At 43.0% G+C, this 20,845-nt stretch overlaps 1 protein-coding gene across 3 annotated transcripts; it reads right to left on the bottom strand.

Annotated features, from left to right (window-relative positions):
• Positions 1-618: 618 nt before the first annotated feature.
• Positions 619-19,026, bottom strand: ppm1bb (protein phosphatase, Mg2+/Mn2+ dependent, 1Bb). 3 transcript variants are annotated; one of them, XM_010864377.5, is made up of 8 exons: positions 18,642-19,026; positions 9,542-10,033; positions 8,806-8,979; positions 6,927-7,100; positions 5,052-5,169; positions 4,766-4,877; positions 3,063-3,120; positions 619-1,243 (listed from the first exon to the last, which is right to left on the bottom strand). In XM_010864377.5, the coding sequence occupies exons 2-8, from the start codon at positions 10,022-10,024 to the stop codon at positions 1,220-1,222; spliced, it is 1,143 nt and encodes a 380-aa protein (XP_010862679.1). In that variant the 5' UTR covers positions 10,025-10,033; positions 18,642-19,026; the 3' UTR covers positions 619-1,219. The 3 variants fall into 3 exon arrangements, with proteins under 3 accessions (XP_010862679.1, XP_010862668.2, XP_010862674.2); XM_010864366.5 differs by lacking the exon at positions 619-1,243 and adding an exon at positions 1,636-2,596; XM_010864372.5 differs by lacking the exons at positions 619-1,243; positions 18,642-19,026 and adding exons at positions 1,636-2,596; positions 10,647-10,780.
• Between the last annotated feature and the right edge of the window lie 1,819 nt (positions 19,027-20,845).

Genomic DNA, 20,845 nt, shown 5'->3' with positions numbered 1-20,845 from the left:
GTGTGACAGAAAGAGAGAGACCGGGGGTATGTGCAGGGCGTGGTGTGACAGAGAGAGAGAGACCGGGGCTATGTGCAGGGCGTGGTGTGACAGAGAGAGAGAGACCGGGGCTATGTGCAGGGCGTGGTGTGACAGAGAGAGACCGGGGCTATGTGCAGGGCGTGGTGTGACAGAGAGAGACCGGGGCTATGTGCAGGGCGTGGTGTGACAGAAAGAGAGAGACCGGGGGTATGTGCAGGGCGTGGTGTGACAGAAAGAGAGAGACCGGGGGTATGTGCAGGGCGTGGTGTGACAGAAAGAGAGAGACCGGGGGTATGTGCAGGGCGTGGTGTGACAGAAAGAGAGAGACCGGGGGTATGTGCAGGGCGTGGTGTGACAGAGAGAGAGACCGGGGGTATGTGCAGGGTGTGGTGTGACAGAGAGAGACCGGGGCTATGTGCAGGGCGTGGTGTGACAGAGAGAGACCGGGGCTATGTGCAGGGCGTGGTGTGACAGAGAGAGACCGGGGCTATGTGCAGGGCGTGGTGTGACAGAGAGAGACCGGGGGTATGTGCAGGGTGTGGTGTGACAGAGAGAGAGAGACCGGGGGTATGTGCAGGGTGTGGTGTGAGACAGAGAGAGACCGGGGCTATGTGCAGGGCGTGGTGTGACAGAGAGAGAGAGACCGGGGGTATGTGCAGGGTGTGGTGTGACAGAGAGAGAGAGACCGGGGCTATGTGCATGGCATGGTGTGTTGCTGTATGTTGGCATGTTCTTGTGGTTGGGGTCATCAAGCAGCGCAGTCCAAGAAAATGACCAGATTGATCCAGTCTGGGTCCCGATCCCCAACTTCTAAACTCTCTCTTACACACATATACACAAAAACACACCCCGTGTCCTCATGTCCGTGTGCAGTCAGGTGATCAATGTCAACATAAAAAAAAAAAAAAAAAATACATCAGAAAACCTGGATGGTAAAAATCATCTACCATCATGACGCTTCATCAGTTCTTAAAACTACCGCAACACCTCCAAAAACAAACCCGTCCTGGGAAAAAGCAGAGTGCGCATGGGTAGAGGGGGTGTGTGTGTGTGTGTGTTCGTCCTCACACACACACACAGACACAGACACACATACACACACGCACACACGTCGTCCACTGGGTGCAAGGAGGAGGTAACCCCCCCTCTGGGTGGCTAGACCAATCACAGGAGGAGACCGGGGTCGCTGTTACCACAACTACCAGTGGTCCTCCAGATCACACTGAGAAAGAGGAGAAAGGGGAATATATAAGGAGCCATAGTAAATACACTACTTCAAATGCTGGTCACCTATACTGAGCAGTGTGTGAGGGTGAATGAGGATGTGATAATGAGAGGGCTTTATCTGGGTCCATCTTGGACTCCCCTGTTGGTGGCCTACTGAAAGACAGGCTGGGTCCCAATTGTCATACTATGTAATAGTTGATTTTGTCAACAATAGAGTATAAACGGAGTATGCTGTAAATACCAGAATGCCATGTAGTATTCACTGTGCACTATTCAGGACATGAAGGGAAATTTAGGAACCACAATGGAATTTTTATAGGATCAAGTACACCAGAGTAGGAAGACAGCAGTCAGTCATACAGAGAAAGACCAGATCTGACATACTGATCTGAGCATTAATATTCATTCACTTTTATTAGTTCACATATCATTGTAGGGGACAGAACACACACACACACACACACACACACACACACACACACACACACTTATCTTGGTGCCCTCATACAGTAAGTGCCACATGAATCAGAGAGAAATACAGCTCATTCTTTAGAAATATGATGGGACACAGATCGAGATTAACACACACACACACACTTTGAACTAGTACAGGGCATTACAGTACTGAAAATGGAGCCACACTTTAAAACACACACACACACACACACACACACACACACAAACACACATCAATTGGCGGCTAATACTGGTGTCTATTTCAAATGGACAGAGCGTGTTGGGATTGTGTGGTTCCTGTGCCAACAGGTTTATAGGAACGGTTTAATAAGGACAGTCCAGTAGAGGTCTTCTCTCTCAGTCAGGTGTACATCCACATGTGATCCCTTAAATGACCCAACTTTGTATTTGTCCTAATATGGCGTCTGTGAGGGGATGAGCTGGATAGGGAGAAGTCACAACACAGATCAGGGGTATATCAGGAGGGATCTGGTTGGTCTACCGCTGGAGGACCCTATTGGTTGCCGTCTGGAGGACCCTATTGGTTGCCGTCTGCCTCTGGAGGTTCTGGTTGTTCAATGTTTGAAGGTGCTGATTGGGGCAAGGCGTCTTTACTTTTCTCTGCCTCTGGGGTGTCTGGTGTCTCGATGACGGCAGGAGAGGGTGGGGGAGAGAGGGGTGAGGGCGGAGGAGAGTCGGGGAGGTCGTCCGCGGTGTCGGCGGTCTGCTCCCCAGGCAGACGATAGACGGCCAGGGCTTCCTCCAGGACAGAGCGATACTGCCCCCGGTGGTGAAGGCGGAACTGACGCAGCGCCTCCAAGAGATTGGTCGCCGTGCTGCTGCCTCCTCCTCCCTCCTCACTCTCCTCCTCTCCACCTTCCCCAGAACAGGCCTGGCCGGGGCAACACCATGCCACACACACACACACACACAGGCGTGCACACAGACACACACACAGACACACACACACACGAGTGTCAGACACACACCAGCATCAGACACACACTTACACACAGTTCAGACAGTCTCTCACACAATACTAGCCCCATCATGTGGCCAGCTGGTCATAGTGACCGTGTCTATGTCCTGTGAGGAAGAGAGACACCAGTGCCCTCCAATTCCCCAAACACTCAATGCACACAGTAAACAGACCAGACTATGAACAGTTCACGTTCATACGACGTCCCAGACGTTTTAATAGAAGGTTGGAAACACCAGGGAGCCTGTGTTCAGTTTGGATCAAATTTTAGTATTTGATGGTCCTCAAAGCCCGCTCACATCCCAGCCCCGGAGATTTGTGCTGTTGTGACCGGGCATCATTGTGGAGTTTGGTGTTCAGGGGTCAGAGAGTTACTTACCCCTTCCTCTTCTCTGTGTGGGTTGAGCCTGCTGTAGACTGCCTCGATCACACTGCGTCTAAACACACACACACACACACACACACACACACACACACACACACACACACACACACACACACACACACACACACACACACACACACACACACACACACACACACACACACACACACACACGATTATTACACACTAAAATAAAGGGGACACGGAGGGGGAGTTCAGGCACGTGCACGTGTTCACTGTAGGTCTGGACTGTCAGGTGAAAACATCTTTCTCCGCTAATTTCAGACTAGCGTGGCTTGAGCATGTGTAGAAGTAACCTACCAGGCCTGGGGACAAATCTAGGTTTAGAAAAGCACATTTGGGGAAATTCGAATATTATTATTTTATTCGCAAGTCATTATTTTATTGTAATTTTGTAAATGGTCAGCATTTCACACAATCACACAGACCTGATGGTGACCGTATTCACAGAACACTTCAAAATGACCAAAGCTACCCTCTGTCTACTGGGTTCATCAAATGCCCCTCGCCCATAGGCTGCCACTATGGCATAAAGAAACGGGCATCCTGTAGTCCACACTAAAGCTATATATGAGACACGGCAAGAATGGCAATATCTTGTGGGCCCCTTTCTTCAGCCTGTGGGAAGCAGCGGACTGATCTTTCTCAGGACAGGCATGAAAACAGCCTTTCTGTGGAGTGCTACGAACACCCTCCTGGCTAGCACTCACTTTTGATTGCCAGTGCACCTCCGTCACCAAAACCAGTACAGATTCACAATAATGAATAATCCAATCAGCACACTCAGTCACAAACATACAACCATCTTGGTTGGTATTAACATAGCTGGCAAGCGACGAATCGGTCAAAGACGTTGGCCTTAAATATTCAAGACATGCACTGAGCTTCAGTCTGGTCAGACCTAAATCACCCGTGCAAACGGATTAGAGTGGATCTCGGGTGGACACAGACTGTCGGACAGAGTGAGCCGTTCACTGCCTAGGATGCGGTTATGGCTGACCCGTGTGGTCCTGGAGACTTCAGTCCAACATTACCGAACGCCTCATCCAAGAACAAGGGAATCCCTCCTCCATAGCAGATATCTGCAGTTACTGAAGGTCCACTGTCCTGGACTGTGCTGACTACTACGCCGCTCATTCAACGTATCAGAGTGATGTTGTTACTGAGGACATTCTCACCTACAATGTTGAAATGAGGTTCCAGGTTCTACCAACAAAACTAAATCCAGTGCTCTGTTATCCCTTTAAACCATTATCCTTCCTCTACCTTACACGCTGAGTTAAATCAAGTGGAGTCTGTTGCACATGTTGTGAATGGTTGTCGTTCATAGGAGAGTCATTCCCAGCCTTGTTGTCCGGGTAACTACCGAGGTGATACACATGGTCCGACCAGCGCCACACATTCACAAACATTCTGGTGTCAGAGGAGCCCAGTTGGGCTTTTCTGGTGGGCCGAAAAAGTCTGAGGTTGTTGTGGGTGGAGGCCAGGGTGAGGTGCTCATCCTGGAAGTGAGCCGCCCATCTGACCGCTACACAGAGCAGACCTGCTCTTACAAGGGCCTAAAATACAGGTGTGTCACACCTGGTGTCTAGCTAGCAGTCAGGTTTAAAATGTGTGAATCCATGCAGCTTTAATGTAATTTGTGGATCTAAATAACGTGTGCGCGTGGTATTTACTTGCTGGCGAGGCCTCCTCCAGGCGGTAGGTTGGGGATGTTTTCTGAGGCGATGTTCCTCAGAACAGACACCAGGTCAGGAACTCCCTCTTCTCCACAGCCGCCCAGCAAATCTTTGGACGGATGTAGGGTTTGAGAGGAAATAGATTTTTTACACTGATTAGCACACTGGCCACTGCACAACAACACCCGGCAGACAGTCACAACAACACACCACACTGAAAGCGTAGGGCGGCAACTCGCTGCGCTTAGCCAGTAGTCCGCAGAGTGTCTGTGCATGTTCTCACCCTCTACGCGTGTCTCCAGGTATTTGTCCAGTTCCTCCTCTTTCTTCAGGGCTTCCTCAGACACCTTGGGAGCTCCCGGTAAAGTCACCAACACCACACTCATATTATCTCTACTGCCCTGGAGACACAGGAAGACAACAGGGTGTGAGAGTTTGTGTGGACAAACTATAGTGTGAGTGACAGACTCACCATAACAGACAAAAATAAATGATAAAGCGTACAAACCAGTCAAAGAACATCCCGTATGCGCACCATTTTGCATTACTACCATGTTAATAACTATTAGAACCAAGAAATAATGAAATTGGGTAAACCATGATAGGGGAAAAACAAAAAAAAACTAAAAACCCATCAAGAATAACAACACTCAAATTATGGTTACTAGAATATTGTTACAATGACATTTGGTGTAAAATACATATATTGTTTCGGAACTAAGCCCCCTTGCACTGCCTTGCCTCGCCACATAATTTACTGCTGCTGTCACTGGACAGGCCCTCATAACAAAATTACAACATGAACTGGTGTCCTGTCTAACAAACAACTTCCATCGTAAATAAGGCCAGGAAATCAGTGCTATGCCGAGGGAAAACAATGCTCTTCATTACCAGTACCATCAACACAAAGCTGGCTAAATCACTAATGTACAGATCTGAAGGTACATTCTGGTCATAAGATTTCCAAGCTCCTTAAAATGTTTAAATAAACACTTCTAAAAAATGTAGCACACCTTAACAGCCACATGACTTAGTCTCAGAAAAGCTACAGCCCCAAACAGGTAGGCGGCTTGCTATTTAGCAACAGAAAATGCAGTTAATGGTTTGTTTAAAAAATACATAATCACAATTAGCTTATGCAGGCTGGTTAATTACAGCATCTCTTCTACAAACCCTCAAAACACTAACTTCACAAACTTTGCAACTAACAGTTTTACAAGTGGCTGTATTAAGTGTCAAGTAATTCCAGACTGCAGAAGTTGTTATTGAGCTCATGACTCATCGGCTGCATGTTTCTGGTCTGTGTACAGCCCATCAAAGACTAATGTGTTTACGGCACATTGTTAAGACAATCTGTGTTGAGGTATTGGTTCATTACATAGACTCCCTGTAGCTGACACCAGGTGCCGTATTTTGGGCTGGTATCAAACAAAAGATCCTGACCATGTTAGCAGGCACCCCCCAGCAAAATCTGCAGACATTTAAATGAATGAATGTGTACTTCACACTTTAGGTAAACATGTATGATGCTTGTATGAAATTCAACCACAATGTAGCTTAAAGTCATTGTCAACAATTCAACACATTACAGCTAATAATTATTTTTACAACACCCACCAATTTTATGTTATCATTAGTAATCTCTTATTTTCAACCGGAAAAGGACCATTTCTAAATGTTATGCAGCATGAGCAACCAAACATATCAAAATAAAAAGTTTGGTAATGTCATTGTGGGCATATTATCAATAAATCAAAAAGGATTTGACAAATATTCACTTTGTTAGATCAAAGTTTTGGACTGTGTGCCAATGACTGCATTATTCTTCAAGTGAGGAAACAAATCTGATTGGAATCGGATATGGGATAAAAACCACATGAATCTCCCCAAACTGCCAGTGTGAACAAAATGTAAGTGGCTGGATAAGAGCATCCGCTAAATGAGCAAGGACCGGTTTTAACCAGTCCTGGACAAAAAAAGAAAAAGATCTACATTCAGCTAGATTTTTTTAGTCCACGACTAGATTCAATCTTCTTCCACAAAAACTGCCCTTACTGTATGAACGCAAATCACCTGCTCCGTAAGATGTACTATTGCTTGGCTTGCCTGGTGAGTGGATATACTTTACATGGCGCCAGTGTTGTGTGTTTGTTTGTACCTTGTGCAGGCAGGTGTCCACCACGGCGTTGCATACTCTCTCCAGGTCGTCACACACCTGTAGTCGGGACCTGACAAACTCACACAGCTCTTCGTTGGACATCACATCCCAGATCCCATCGCATGCCAGCACCACAAACTCATCCCCCCCCATGGCACGTTCCAACACACAAACCTTTGGGATGGAACACACACACACACACACACATCATCAGAAGAGCATCCACCCACTCCAGCTTAACATTCTCCATTGGTGCCGCTACACACACTTTCTGCATGATCTCTACAAGATTTGGTCTCACCCAAGAGATGTGAAAGATGAATTATGTGGCTCAATTCTTTTTTTAACATCTTTGTTTAGGCTAGTAGCATTAAGATCTATGCCTCTGGTTTTAAATAGAATGCAATCATATCTAGACTTAATACGTTTATTGGTTAATTTAGCCATAATAATCTTACATTGTAATAAATGCTACATACTTAAAAGCTGCCCATAACAACATTGACTGGTTTCCCCTTCCTTATGATTAGCGCGTAAATGAGGGGTTCCTAGCCCGATTTTGTATTTGATAAATGTCACACCCAAGAATAATTTCCATTAACATTATAGTTCATTAGATTTAATAACAACCCCGTTTTCAAAAAAGTTGGGAAGAAAAAGACACAGTAACTCTGAACTCGTTCTTTCTAATATCAACACAGTGATGTTGCAGTAAGATAACAGAATGCAATGATGTGCAAATAATTTATCCCTATATTTAATTTAAAATAGTAAAAACAACATATCAAACTGAGAAATGTCATTGTTTTTGGAAAAATGCATGCCCATTTTGAATTTGATGCCAGAAACATGTTTTAAAAAAGTTGGGACAGGGGAACATTTACCACTGTGTTGCATCACTTCTTTTAACAATACTCAACATTGCGTTTGGAAACTGAGCAGACCAACTGCTGCAGTTTTGAAAGTGAAATATATTCCCATTCTTGCTTGACATAGGATTTCAGCTGCTCAACAGTTCGGGGTCTCTTTTGTCATAGTTTTTGTTTCATTTCAAATACCAAATGTTTTCAATGGGTGACAGGTCTGGGCAAGCAGGCCAGTTTAGCACCCAGACTCTTATTAAGGAGCCACGCTGTCGGAATACATGAAAAATGTGGTTTGGCATTGTCTTGCTAAAACAAGCATTTATTTTTCATCATTAACGGTGCCTTCACAGATGTGCAAGTCACCCATGCCATGTGCATTAATGCACCCCCATACCATCATGGATGCTGGCTTTTGAACCATGTGCTGATAAGAAGCTGGATGGTCCCTGTCATCTTTTTTTTTTCCAAAGGACGCTGCGTCCATGATTCCCAAAAATAATTTCTCATTTTGATTTGTCAGACCACAGGACAATTTTACACTTCACCTCAGTCCATCTTAAATGAGCCCGGCCCCAGAGAAGGCGACAGCTGTACTTGGTCTTGTTTATATATGGTTTCTTCTTTGCATGGCAGAGTTTTAACTTGCATTTGTTGATGCAGCAACATACTCTGTTCACAGAATGGTTTTCGGAAGTGTATTTTTAAAAACTTGTTGCAGGCATCAAATTCAATGTGGGCATATCTTTTTCAGAAAAACAATAAAATTTCTCTGTTTCAACATCAGATGTTGTCTTTGTAGTTTTCTATTGAATATAAGGTTTCAATTATTTGCAAATAAAACCATTTTACTCAGCGTCCTCAACTTTTTTGAAAACAGGGATATAATAAAACATTTCAAATATACAGTAATGTACATCAAAAAGTCAAGTGGAAAGGTTGCAAAACACAGCCATTTTGGTGGCAGTCAGGACCCCTGCGAACACACTTCAACAAGGAATAAGAGAGACACACACCTCTGGTTCTGGGCTGACCAGCTGTTCTGTGGGACCCTTCCCATCCACACATTTGTAGTCATAGTCTCCAAGGGCTCTGGAAACAGCCAGGGAACCGTTGACCCTCTGGATCATTACTGATCCTCCTGCATTCTGGATGCGCTCCTTCTCTCTAGGGTTACATGGCTTGTGGTCCTACAGGGAGCATTAGAATGAGATTAAATCACCTTGCATCCCAAATAAACAGTCAATACATCTTCAAGATTTGAGATTCTGCAACTGGCTCAGCTCAAATGGATCACCTATTGTTTCAGGTCAGATGGCTTTGTAACATATTCACATTAAGTCTCCAGACACCATCTGTTGAAAAAACTGTGGAGGTCAAATGAAAAGAAAACAATTTTGTTTCGCTCTCTGGTTTTGATAGTTTTGTGGAAATTCTGTTACAAGCAAGCTTGAAGAATGAATATTTAGTAAACAAAAAAGTGCTTGAACAGTTGCTGGCAGCCCTTAGGATTGGAGACAGGTATAGCTTGCTTCTTGCTAACAAGCAAACTACCTAGCAAGCAAATATCCAAAGCAACGCAATGCCAGTAAGTTACGGAGTGACAGCTTTTTCTTAACTACAGGTTTTCTAAAAGTGCCATTCTGAACAATTGCAGCAGAGAAACATTTAACTCCTTTTGGCTCCATCCTCAAGAAGCAGGATTTGATGTAAAGTAATTCCTATGGTTTTAGCATAAGGGCAAATATGTACCTGTGTAGAGAATCCAACTCTTCCGTCTCGACTCAGCACGGCGCGGGAGTCGCCGCAGTTTATGAAGTAGAGGTGGGAGGGGCTTAGCAGCACACCCACTGCTGTGGAACCGCTGCGGTCAAGCCCTTGCCGCAGGTCGGAAAAGCTGCGCATGTACTCGTCGATCTTGAGAAACCCGGCGCGGATCCCATCCTTCACGCCCTCCACTGAGCCGGACCCCGGGCTGAACTCCGCCCCCCCTGATAGTATGTGCTCCAACAGGTGGGCGGAGCAGTAATTGGCAACCCGGGAGCCAGCGTGCCCATCGTACACGGCAAAGAAGGACCAGTCAGTGAGGCCGTGGGGCAGGCCCACCATTGCGGTGTGGGCATCCTCCATCTCCACCCGCCAGCCTTGCATGGAGCTCAGGCCGTAGTGTAGCCCGTTGCCCTCGCCGTGGGCTGTGTGCTTCTCTGTCTTAGGTTTGTCCAAGAAGGCCCCCATACCGAAACACTGTGGGCGGGGGGGGGGGGCACGGGGAAGAAAAAGACACATTAGAAAGAATGAGTTCAGAGTTACTATCAACACAGTGATATTGCAGTAAGATAACAGAATCTGATTGGGAAGTGCACACACTTTAACCATGCCCATGAGGAAAGGGCAGTGAAAACGCTACTCTCACGCAGCAGTATTACGAGGTTGTTTTAGACCTTATCGATCTTTCCGGCCTATTTAAATTGCATCATTCTGAGCCCTGAATATGGGTGCCTGCAGTGCTATGACCAAGTACCCCCTGAAAGGTTTTATTTTTACCTTCACATCAAATGACTGGCATTAAAACCTGTTAACGCAAAAGCAAAAGATCATCCACAATTAAAGAAAATTCCAGATCCCTGCAAATCTATCTAGGACAGTTTGTCCCACTTCATGTAGCCCAAGTGTAGACCAAAAGATGGATAAAGGGAAAATCCATCACCAGACAATGTACCACAGAAGTATTACGGAAAATTAACTCAATGAGGTCATGGGTTGATTGAGCCTGCTGCCTGATCTAAAAATGAACAGATTAACTAACAGGAGTTAAGAGAATAAACCACGCAGTGAAAATACATGCATTTTCAATTACCCCAATTAACAAGCAGGCTTAATCCATTCCCGCTGTTTGATCAAAACAGCTGCTATGTAATTAGGAACGATAAAAGACAAGCAATACGTTTCCGGGCCAGCATGATTCAACTAGGTTGAGCTCTTCTGTTCCCGGCTCCCTTCCTCTCAAGACACACATTGTACATCCCCTCCCCCATTGCCAACTTAAGATGACGCACTTGTTATGCATTGCAGATCCAGGTAATTAAGTAGCTGCTAAAAGATTGCAGCCCAATACAGATTTAAAGGCCTTGGATTGGTATTAAAACTTAGTAAACACCGTCTGGGAGACTAATGCACGTTAATAATAGTAACTTGACAAGATACTACAGATTCTTCACTGGGCCCAAGTGTAATGACAGGGGAACCAACCTGGGCTGTGGCTAGACAACCCCACTAGCCGTCACTATGGTCAACCACAGTCCAGAGCGCGCGCACATACACACACGTGCCCAAAAAAAAAAAAAAGATTGGTAGGCACAAGGAACAACTAGCCAGCTGGTCTCAAAGGAATGAGAGAGTGGGTGAGCGCATCTGTGACAGTAGGGCCGGGTAAGCCATGGCGTCCTACAAACACAGTCTGATAAGTGTGGCCTGGTTTGTGTTTCAGGATTAGAGCAAATCCAGAGTTAACAGGAATAGATCCATCTACAGTACATGTGTAAGGGGGTGGAGTGGAAATAGGATACCCTTACCTGTCCAACTCCTGTTCATGGGAGGGGGTCAAAGACATTTTGTTTCAGATGTGTTGTGAAAACCAGATGGCGTCAAGTTCTCATAGCAAGATGGACAGCCTTTTTAGCTTGCTAGTGAAACAATCCACAAAATATAAAACCTGGCAATATACTGGTTTTGATGTTGCTAGAATGTATTAATACCATAAACATTAAAAACAAAACATCATGTTATTGTCACAGAGAAAAATAAAGTACATGCTATTTGGCAACAGGATCTACTATTACACAACAGACCTACTTGAATTGAAATTAGGTAACAATGTGGTTTGGTGTTTCGTTTGCACAGTCATTGAATTAAAACGGTTATAATTCTGTTTGAAAGTCCTTGGTTCCAGGGTTGTAGATTCAATTCCATTGGGGGCTTCCTACCACAAGTCACTCTGGATAAATCCATGTAATCAATTCAAACATTGCTACTCCATGTCTAGCCTATAGATCAGGAACCAAGCAATAACTGTCACTATAGCTTCACAAGGAACAGTCCAAATTTCCAGGGTGTGCAGCGGTTGCCATGCTACCCGGATCAGAAGTTGGGCTCAGCTCAACGTCCGCGGTATCTCACTGTGTAGTGAGTTTAGAAGGGATGAGTAACAGAGTTAAGAACATACCATAAGCTCACGCCACAGCTAGCTTCAAATGTCACCGATGGTGCTACCAATCGATGCCTTTCCTATAGTTGGAATGTTGTCAAGGAGGGACGTGTGTTCTGAAGCACACAGAGTCTGCACTGAGTCTGCCGACATTCAAATTGTTAGTCGAGGAAGCAAAAGTCTCACACGCAGCCACACACAAACAATATACTCATTTTGTGACGCGAGACAAGTGAAATATCTCTGTCGGACTAGTTTGCGTAGACTGTGGATTGCCTCTCAGTGTTGGAATATACCATTGATATCTCAGCAAGCCCCCTTTCAGTCCCTCTAGCGCATCCCTTTTCCATCATTTCATTCTGAGCACAGCTTAAGATGTCAACACATTAAAAAGTGATCAGATGACTTGTCACAGATCTGTGTTGGTAGGGAACCGTGCAGATGTGTGCATTTGGGCAAGGAATACCTGACGGAAGTTAGACTCCAAACCAGACTATGGTGTCTCAATGAGTTAAGCTTAAGTAACTCACCTCTACTTTTAAGTTGCCCTTTTCTCCTTATATCATAGTGTCTACAGTCATGTCAGGAAACAGTAGCACTTCTCTCTAAAAATAAAACACACACTACTGTTGCCAAGCAACCAAACATGCAGTCTAGCGCTTCATTCAACAAAATGGGAGCGCTGTATGTACATTACAGGGGAGAAGCTAGTGACACTGCCCAGCCTGAAAAGAAACACACCTAGGTCGAGCTACTTTCTTAACAAGCCCTTTATTCTCAATCATTAAAGATGGACTGCCACACACATACAAAACATTTTTTTACGGTTATTGAGACATGTAACCACACACGCTCGACCACTAAACCATCGAAACTGATGTCACCCCCCCTCTAAAAACATGCAGAACGAAACCAGCACTCGGATCACACACAGATAAACAGGCTACCAAAAACCAACGGCTCTGTAAAGGGAAGTGGAGGTCAGTGATTACATGACTAATGAGCACTGAGATCTGCTCTATGGTCACACAACACATTGTTCCCACAACTATTATAATGTCCCAATATACAGACCGTCTCATTTTTCGCCATCTTATTAAAAAACAAAATGTAGGACGGCGTGTTATCCCAAGTCACCCTACAATTGACCTGTGTTACATTTAGCCACAGTGCCCACAATGTAATTACTGAATTGAAGAGCATCCTGCTAAAGACCATGTTTAAAATAGTTGCAATGGTTTCTGTGTATCTGGGAGTGGAGACAAAGAGTCTGAATGGAAAGCAGGGACCTAGGAATGGGTGATATGGTAAAAGATAAGTGTCTTGTGTTCTACTATCAACTAATATCACAATAGGGTACTGGCAGTAATCCCATGCTAAGGAGCTCTACCATATAAAAAAAACTTGAGCGCAAAGCAACTGGACAATGGACTGCAATGTTTTGAGGTGGACAAGTACCTAACTGAAAAAACTGCCATGTGTTATTAAATTGAATTAAGCAAATAAACAACAGGTTGGAGTGGGCTTTTCCACAAACAAATCTGGCGCTTTCACACAATATAAAAGACGGAGCTAGGTCTTGTGTTCAATGCAGTCAGAAGCTTTATTTGAGAAGTGAAAAATTACTGAGGATAATTCCAGGTACCTGAACTCATCCCTCAATTATATTTAACTCTCTATTTGAGCAATAAGGCACAAGAGAGTGCTAATTTAGAAGGTCACAGGCAAATGGTGTTGCTCAACTTAGAGGGTCTGTCAACCCATTCAACTGTGACTATTCACGAAACAGCAATAATACGCTTGCCTTATTTCTTACTCTATTTTTTTTAATTTACTGAGGAAAATCATACTGAAACATTCTGAAATAAAATATTTTTTTATATTGGGCCAATTAGGGGTTGATCTGGATGGAATAAATTATTCCATTAAAACATACAGCCCCAAGAAAATCCGGTTGTCAGTTCTTTTCGTTAAGTATTCATAGCCCAATTTGTTCTTCTTGCATGTTTGCTATGCTCCATTCTATCAAGTGCTTGCTAAGCAGACCGGCTAACGTTCCTGTCACTTGCTAGCCAACATCAACTAAATCAATCACAAAATAACTAATGAGAGCGTGAGTAATGTATTTTTGTTTGCTATAGCTTTTTTATTGGCATTTACTTGAGTCAATGATGACAAAAATGTTGATGCTCAATTTTGGCTGGATCAGAAAAACATTGCCGTCTAGCGTGCACAAAGTTCACTCAGTTGCCTATTGCCAAGAATTAAACTGGGCTGATCCCTGGCACTGAAAAGCCAGTCCAAGCCCCAGTCCCTTTGGTTATGAGAATTCTGTATGCAACATTATATGATGAAAATCAGATATTACCATAGCATTAACCTAACGTCATCTCTCAGTTTTAGCATTAGCGGGTCCACTGTGGTGTACAGTCTGCATGCTGGAGTTACGCAATTGGAGAAAGTGCGCAGAGCATCATGACGTGATTGGCATTCAGTCCCATGAGAGAAGTTACATGAAAAATCTTTAGGCCACTTCACTGACAAATAACCGAAGCTACGTCATGTAAATCCCCTCATTCATTCCTTCCTACCTGAAATGAGAACACTTGGCTACAACGTTTGCTAATATTTCCCAGATAGCTTAACGATATTTGGCAACAAGGTTTTAAAAACCTTTGAGATGTTTTCCAAGATTTAAATATCCATCCAGATCAACCCCTAATTGGCCCAAATAGTAAACTCAATAGTAGCTATGGCAGTGTGTTTAGGCTCACATAGGCATTTGGTTGAACCTGAGCAGCCAAAATGCTTTTTTACCTGAATTTTTACTGCTGCACCCCTTTTCAATACAGCACAAAAATGTACTGTCAACAGTTACTGAAGATCAGTTTTTAATTTGGCAGACGATGTAACACTAATCCAGAAAGAATATACAGTGCCAGATGAGTGTACAATCAATATAAAATGCAATATGTAAACATGGTACAGTCATGTTTTATAGTCTTATATTGTGGCTAATACCTACTTGCTGGAGTGGGTATTGCTAACTTTTCTCATCAGTCCATAAGACTTTGCTCTACAATTTTACCACATAATTTAGGACTATGAGAAGAATTTGAGGCAATTTGGTTCTAAATGGTTCAATTATATATGAACGAAAACAAACTCACATAAAATTGTATAGTTTCAAGTGCTGGAATGCTGAGGCACAAATTTTTCTTTTGGCAAAAACAAAAATAAAATGTCACTGTCCAAATACTTCTGAAGCTCACTGAAGCTAAGCTATTATACTATGCCATTTGTATGGTACGGTCAACGCATCCAGAGAGAAGTTTGAGTCATTCAGGCCAACACCTAGACACACCCATCTCTTTGAATATGCACACACAAACCCTTGCAGCAACGCTCATCTTGCCATGACCTGACAGCTTTGGCCACAAGCCCAGCCAGACTGCAAGACCAAGCATCTCATCCTGATAACATCACTGCTGTTCTCCAGGTGCACTAATTGTGGACATTTCACATTAACCTCTCTAACTTGGGTCTAGTGCAACCCCACTTAGCACATGTAATCCACCTATAGCTATGGCCCAAGCTGTACACGTCCTTGATGAAAAGAAAATCATCGCAAAATAAAGCATTCTAATAATTGAAGAAAATACCTGTCATATTTAATTACTAACTCCCCCAAACCAGACGATGCTAATCTGTGATCAGGATTCAAAGCCTGGTTTTGCATTAACAAGCAGCAACTTCACCACTGCTCCATTCAGGGGAACCATTTCTTTGAAGTTTTATACATTATCATTTGTGGTCACTTTATGTAAATTACCTAAGCCATGGCATAAGACTCTCACTGTACAAGCAACTACATCTGCCATCCTGTTCATGCGACATAGAAACGAATCTGAAACTGCAGTCAACTCAATCAATATGATGGTAGAATTATTTCAGTTACTGTAAAATGTTTTTACTATGACAATTAGTAAGCCTGAGAATAGCTACGCCTGGTCGTTAGACTCAGGAAAAAGCAGGATCTAGTGAGTTGTTTGGTTTGATTTTCTATAGCTTATGTAGCCATTTCCCTTAATTGTCTATCAGACATCGGGTTGGAGGAGTTTTTGGCCATTCTTCTTTACAGAACCTGATTGAACCGTGTCATGTTTGAGGGCTTTCTTGCATGCACGACCTACTACACTTATCCAGAGTGGCTTTATTGTGTTGACATTTTGATTCTGCCGTTCCTTAACTCTTAATTTCTTCTATTTCAGCCATACAGTTGTAGCTCTGCTTGTGTGTTTTGGATCAATGTCATGTTGCAAGATCCATGTTGGGTTCAGACAAACTTGCATTCTCTAGTACAAAAAGGAATTCATGGTTGACTCATTAATGGCAAGTTGGCCAGGCCCTGGAGCAGCAAAGCAGCCCCACACCATAATGCCATCACCTTTATGCTTAACAGTTGGTGAGATACATCTGTTCAAAGACAGTGTTTTGCTTTCGTCAAATATGGCGCCTGACATTGCAGCTAAACAACTCCATGTTTGACTCATCTGTCCAGAGCACATTTTTCCAGGTATTTTGGTCTTCACCCAGGTGTTGTCTGGTAAACGTCAGTCATGCCTTTATATTATTGCCTTTAAATATCTTTTAGATCAGAGGCTTCTTCCTTCCTGACTTCCCACGTAGGCCAAGTTTTTGTAGTCTCCTTCTTAAAGTTGACTCGTGCATTTCGACATTGATCCCTTGATGTTATCCTGGCATTCTCAGCAGACATTTATATGCATATTTCATTGAGCTCTTGCATTAAATTAAGTGGGACAACCATTCTTAGGTCGATTGCTAGGGGTCTGGAATTTTCTCAATTTGTAGATGAACCGTTGGACAATTTAACAATGTACCTCAAATTTGTCAATCATCTTTCTTCTGAGGGCCTCGGATAAGTCTTTTGATCTTGGCATCATGTGTAACCACACACCCATAAGACCAAAAGTCCAAACCAGAGTAAGTTCCTAATCTTTACATAAGCCTGGACCATCAAGACCCTCTATAAAGATTTTTAATCACTCACACCCATTTCGGTGCACCTGATTCTAACCATTTCATGTGATGGTAAAGGTAAGAGCGTACTAATTTTCTGAAAAGGAAAATGCATTTGTTTATTTTAAGTTGCATTTTTGCATAACTGTGATTTACTTGCTGTTTCATATGTTTGTATGTCTAAATTTACTTGTATAACCATTAGCTGGATTGTTTGTATTTTAATGGTTTGTATTATCAGCTTAACAGTCTTTGGAACATTATTAGTACTTGCATTATTAATGCATACAAAATTTTTTTTTGCATTCTGGTAATAATTTAGGGTGACATTGGATTGATGCAAAACCATATAATTGCGTATATCCTTCCATCAGGTAGAATGGGTGGAAACGTATCCAGTTGATGCAGATCCAGCCGTCCGGCACCAGATATAACAGACAATGATGAGTCTGTTATCTTTCATATCTGTTAGTGTCAGGCTGTAACTAAAACCTGGACACCATGTAGCTCCCCAGGACGCAAGGAGAAAACTAAGCGTCTGTGCCGATGCTATAGTCACCTTTCCATTACAATAAAAATGGTTGTTCTATAACCTTCACAGGTTCGTGCTGACTGAACGTGACAATGTACTTGCCCTCTTACTCCATTTCCCTAACTGTATTTTTCATATATATTCCATGGCTTACAGTAGTGATAGAGATTGGCCCATGTAGATGTCATTGTTCACATTATAAAACCTATCTTTTAGAGTCACTCCAATGTATGCATGTGTGTGTTATCTCCCTATAAACAGTGGGATCAGAGTCTGGCTGATGTCACACAGGCAGTGTAAACAGGTGACTTTGACCTCATCCCATAAGGATCAGTCACCAACCAGATTGCACAGACCGCCAAACACAACTAACCCCACCTGTCCCACTAGCTGGGAAAGTTAATGCAACTAAAGTTAATGGCTAACGTTAATTACATGCCAACATTAGCCAATGTAGACCAAAAACGTGGGGTTTAGTTAACTTGCTTGGTAAATGCCATCTGTCCTCATAAATGTGATGCTACACCAACCAAGTTAAAGACATTTCTGATTGTAGTGTGTGTGGTCGGTTTCTTTCGAACAACTGACCACAAACCAAACGTTACAGATCGCTATCTAACGGTATTTGGTAAGGCGAAAACTGCTGGCTAACGTTAACTACCATTCCATTTACTAGTTTAGAATGGCTAAATTGAATTACAGTAAATACAATTAATAATTATATTTTCCAGCCCACGCAACGTACTAGAAAACATTTACCTACCGTTTAGACAACGTTGACAATCTAACCAGAAATGTGTAGTAATATCATTGTTTCTACATAGGGTCAAACGAATTAAGCCAATGCAATAAGGTGTATAAATAATACTATAATTTGTTAGTTGCTATTAAAACAAACGTTAAACAAAATCATGCGAGAATCAATAACAATCATGACTACACAACGTCCGTGCGTTACTACTAGCAAGCTAGCGACCGTTTAATGTTAGCTAATAGGCCATGCAAGGCTAACGCTAGCAAGCTAGCGAACACAACGATTGCCCCACACTAACTCAACCTTCTTCATGTATACTTACGATTCCAAATGTAAAACCACTTAAGATGTTTTGAGGTCCCTGGTTAGTGTATTTTCGAGGTGAAATGTCTCGCCAGCTAGTTACCTAGCTAGCTATCTTGTTTTGTTTCCTTATTTGACAAAACAAAATCAGCGAGTTTGGCCTCAGTCAGATGAGCAGCGATAATTCCTCTCTCGGCGGTTCCCTGCTTGGATCGCGTAAGTTTTTACGCATCTTTGACACCATCTATGGTACTCACGTCAAGCAAAAAATAATCCTGTACGTTTCCACACAAACAGACAGTAAGAAATAGGTATATTAGCAAGCTAAACAGGAGAATCTCGCACTTTCGTCCTTTAGGGTGCTAAACGAGGAGGCGCTATTTTTGGTATTTGTTCGATGATTGGTTAAACATTTTCAGGAGCGCTAAAGTTGATTTGATGAGTTGACTGTCAGTTAGCTCTGCCCCCGTTCAGAGCTGTTATTTCATTGGTTGACGTTTGTTCCGTTTCGCAGATGCGCTTGTTTTCACAGATGACGTGTGCCGATCGGTGCCGACCCGTGGCGGTTCGTGATGAATGCAGCGACATTACATTTATCCTGTAACGACAATTTCGCTATCACTTTTGTGTAAAAATATATGCAGAACATTTCATATACATACATAAAAGTTATTCAGTGCCGATTTTCTACCACCCACATACGATGTTATTGTCTTTTTATTTTGTATCACATGCACATAGTGGAAATCATTGTCCGTCTTCAAAAGGATCAAAACGCAGTGTTTAATTACCACAATTTTACTGAGTATGTGGTTTCACATAAAAATGAGTTGTTACTTATTAAGCAAGGTGATTTTGTAGTCGGTAGTCGCCTGAAGTCGACTACGCAGTCCAGTTGCACGAATTGACTCGAAGATGGAAGTTCCTGTCAACTGCACCAAACGATTTTGCATAAACATGGTGGATTATCAGTATAAAACAATGCGCCTAAGAATATACGCAGTTGTCTGGAACAATGCATTTTTGTTAACATATACTAAAATACTCTCATATAGATATTTTTTCCAAAATTATTTATTTAGTTTATCTGCTGTCAGGGTGGTTTTGCACCAATGGGGTAACGTAGAATACCTATTGTCAAGAAAACGACTGTAATAGAATCTGACGTATAAGATCCGCGTGGACAGAATGAGATCCACTTAAAGCAGGTTTGGTCCAGAGGATTTCTTATGGTTTCTGATCAGGTTAAACCTCATTCTCGATTTATGGAAAGCTCACAGTTTTTTTCAAATTCTACTTTGACAAGGCTGCCTATGTTATTAATCCGTTTTTGTGGAATCGGGTGGTGCGCAAATTGTAAACAATATGCGTAACTTACTTGACATAACCGACAAAGTCTTTCGTTCGGTTGTCATTGTGAAGAATTACAGGGTGGACAAAACAACAGAAACACCAAAAAATATCCAGGACCGCGACCCATGGGTCCCTCACCATGTTTAACATTTGGCACCAGGCATTGTCCAGATGCAGGGAATAGTGTGAAAGAATAGGCTTTTCATCAGGCCATAATACCTTTTTCCATTGCTTATGCTCCAGGTTATATGCTCCGTACACTAAGTTATGCGTCTTCGTGCTACAAGCAGCTTTTTTCATGACGTTTGTTAAGACTGGGTCACAGGCGTGCTGATTCAATTCTGTTGTAAAAGTTGGACAGTGGAATGAATTTGTCATTTGAAGTTGTCAATAATCTTATTTCTGAGGGTCTCATATATTGTATGTATTTTGATCTTGACCTGATGTGTTTCCACACACTCATATGTGTCCAGAAAAAACCAGAGCAGGTTTCTAATCTTTACGGAAATCACCCCGAGTTCCTCTCTAAAAAATGCATCACTTGCACCTGTTTCGGTGCATCTGATTCTAACTCGAGCCATTGTATGTGATGGTAAAGGTCGTTGCAGTCATTGGCAGCAGACAACAAAAAACAAATCACGGCTATACCAGGTAGGGATGCAAATCGCTCGGTATCTACCAGAGCCCATTCGCGTTCTTTTAGGTGGATAGCGAAGAACGAGTTCAAACCCCCGGATGGTAAGTAGAGTTCATAGAGATTAAACACATGCCTTAGTTGACGTGAAGCGTGATTGCCGAGCATTTATGGGCTCAATATTAACTTTTTTGTCTGGCTGACGTTTGGTTACTGAATATAAGTACAGCCCTTCC

Source organism: Esox lucius, chromosome 5 (genome assembly GCF_011004845.1).
Source record: "Esox lucius isolate fEsoLuc1 chromosome 5, fEsoLuc1.pri, whole genome shotgun sequence".
In the NCBI taxonomy this organism is placed as follows: Eukaryota; Metazoa; Chordata; class Actinopteri; order Esociformes; family Esocidae; genus Esox; species Esox lucius.
The sequence above is the reverse complement of the archived record's forward strand: the minus strand, read 5'-3'. Positions and strand labels throughout refer to the sequence as shown.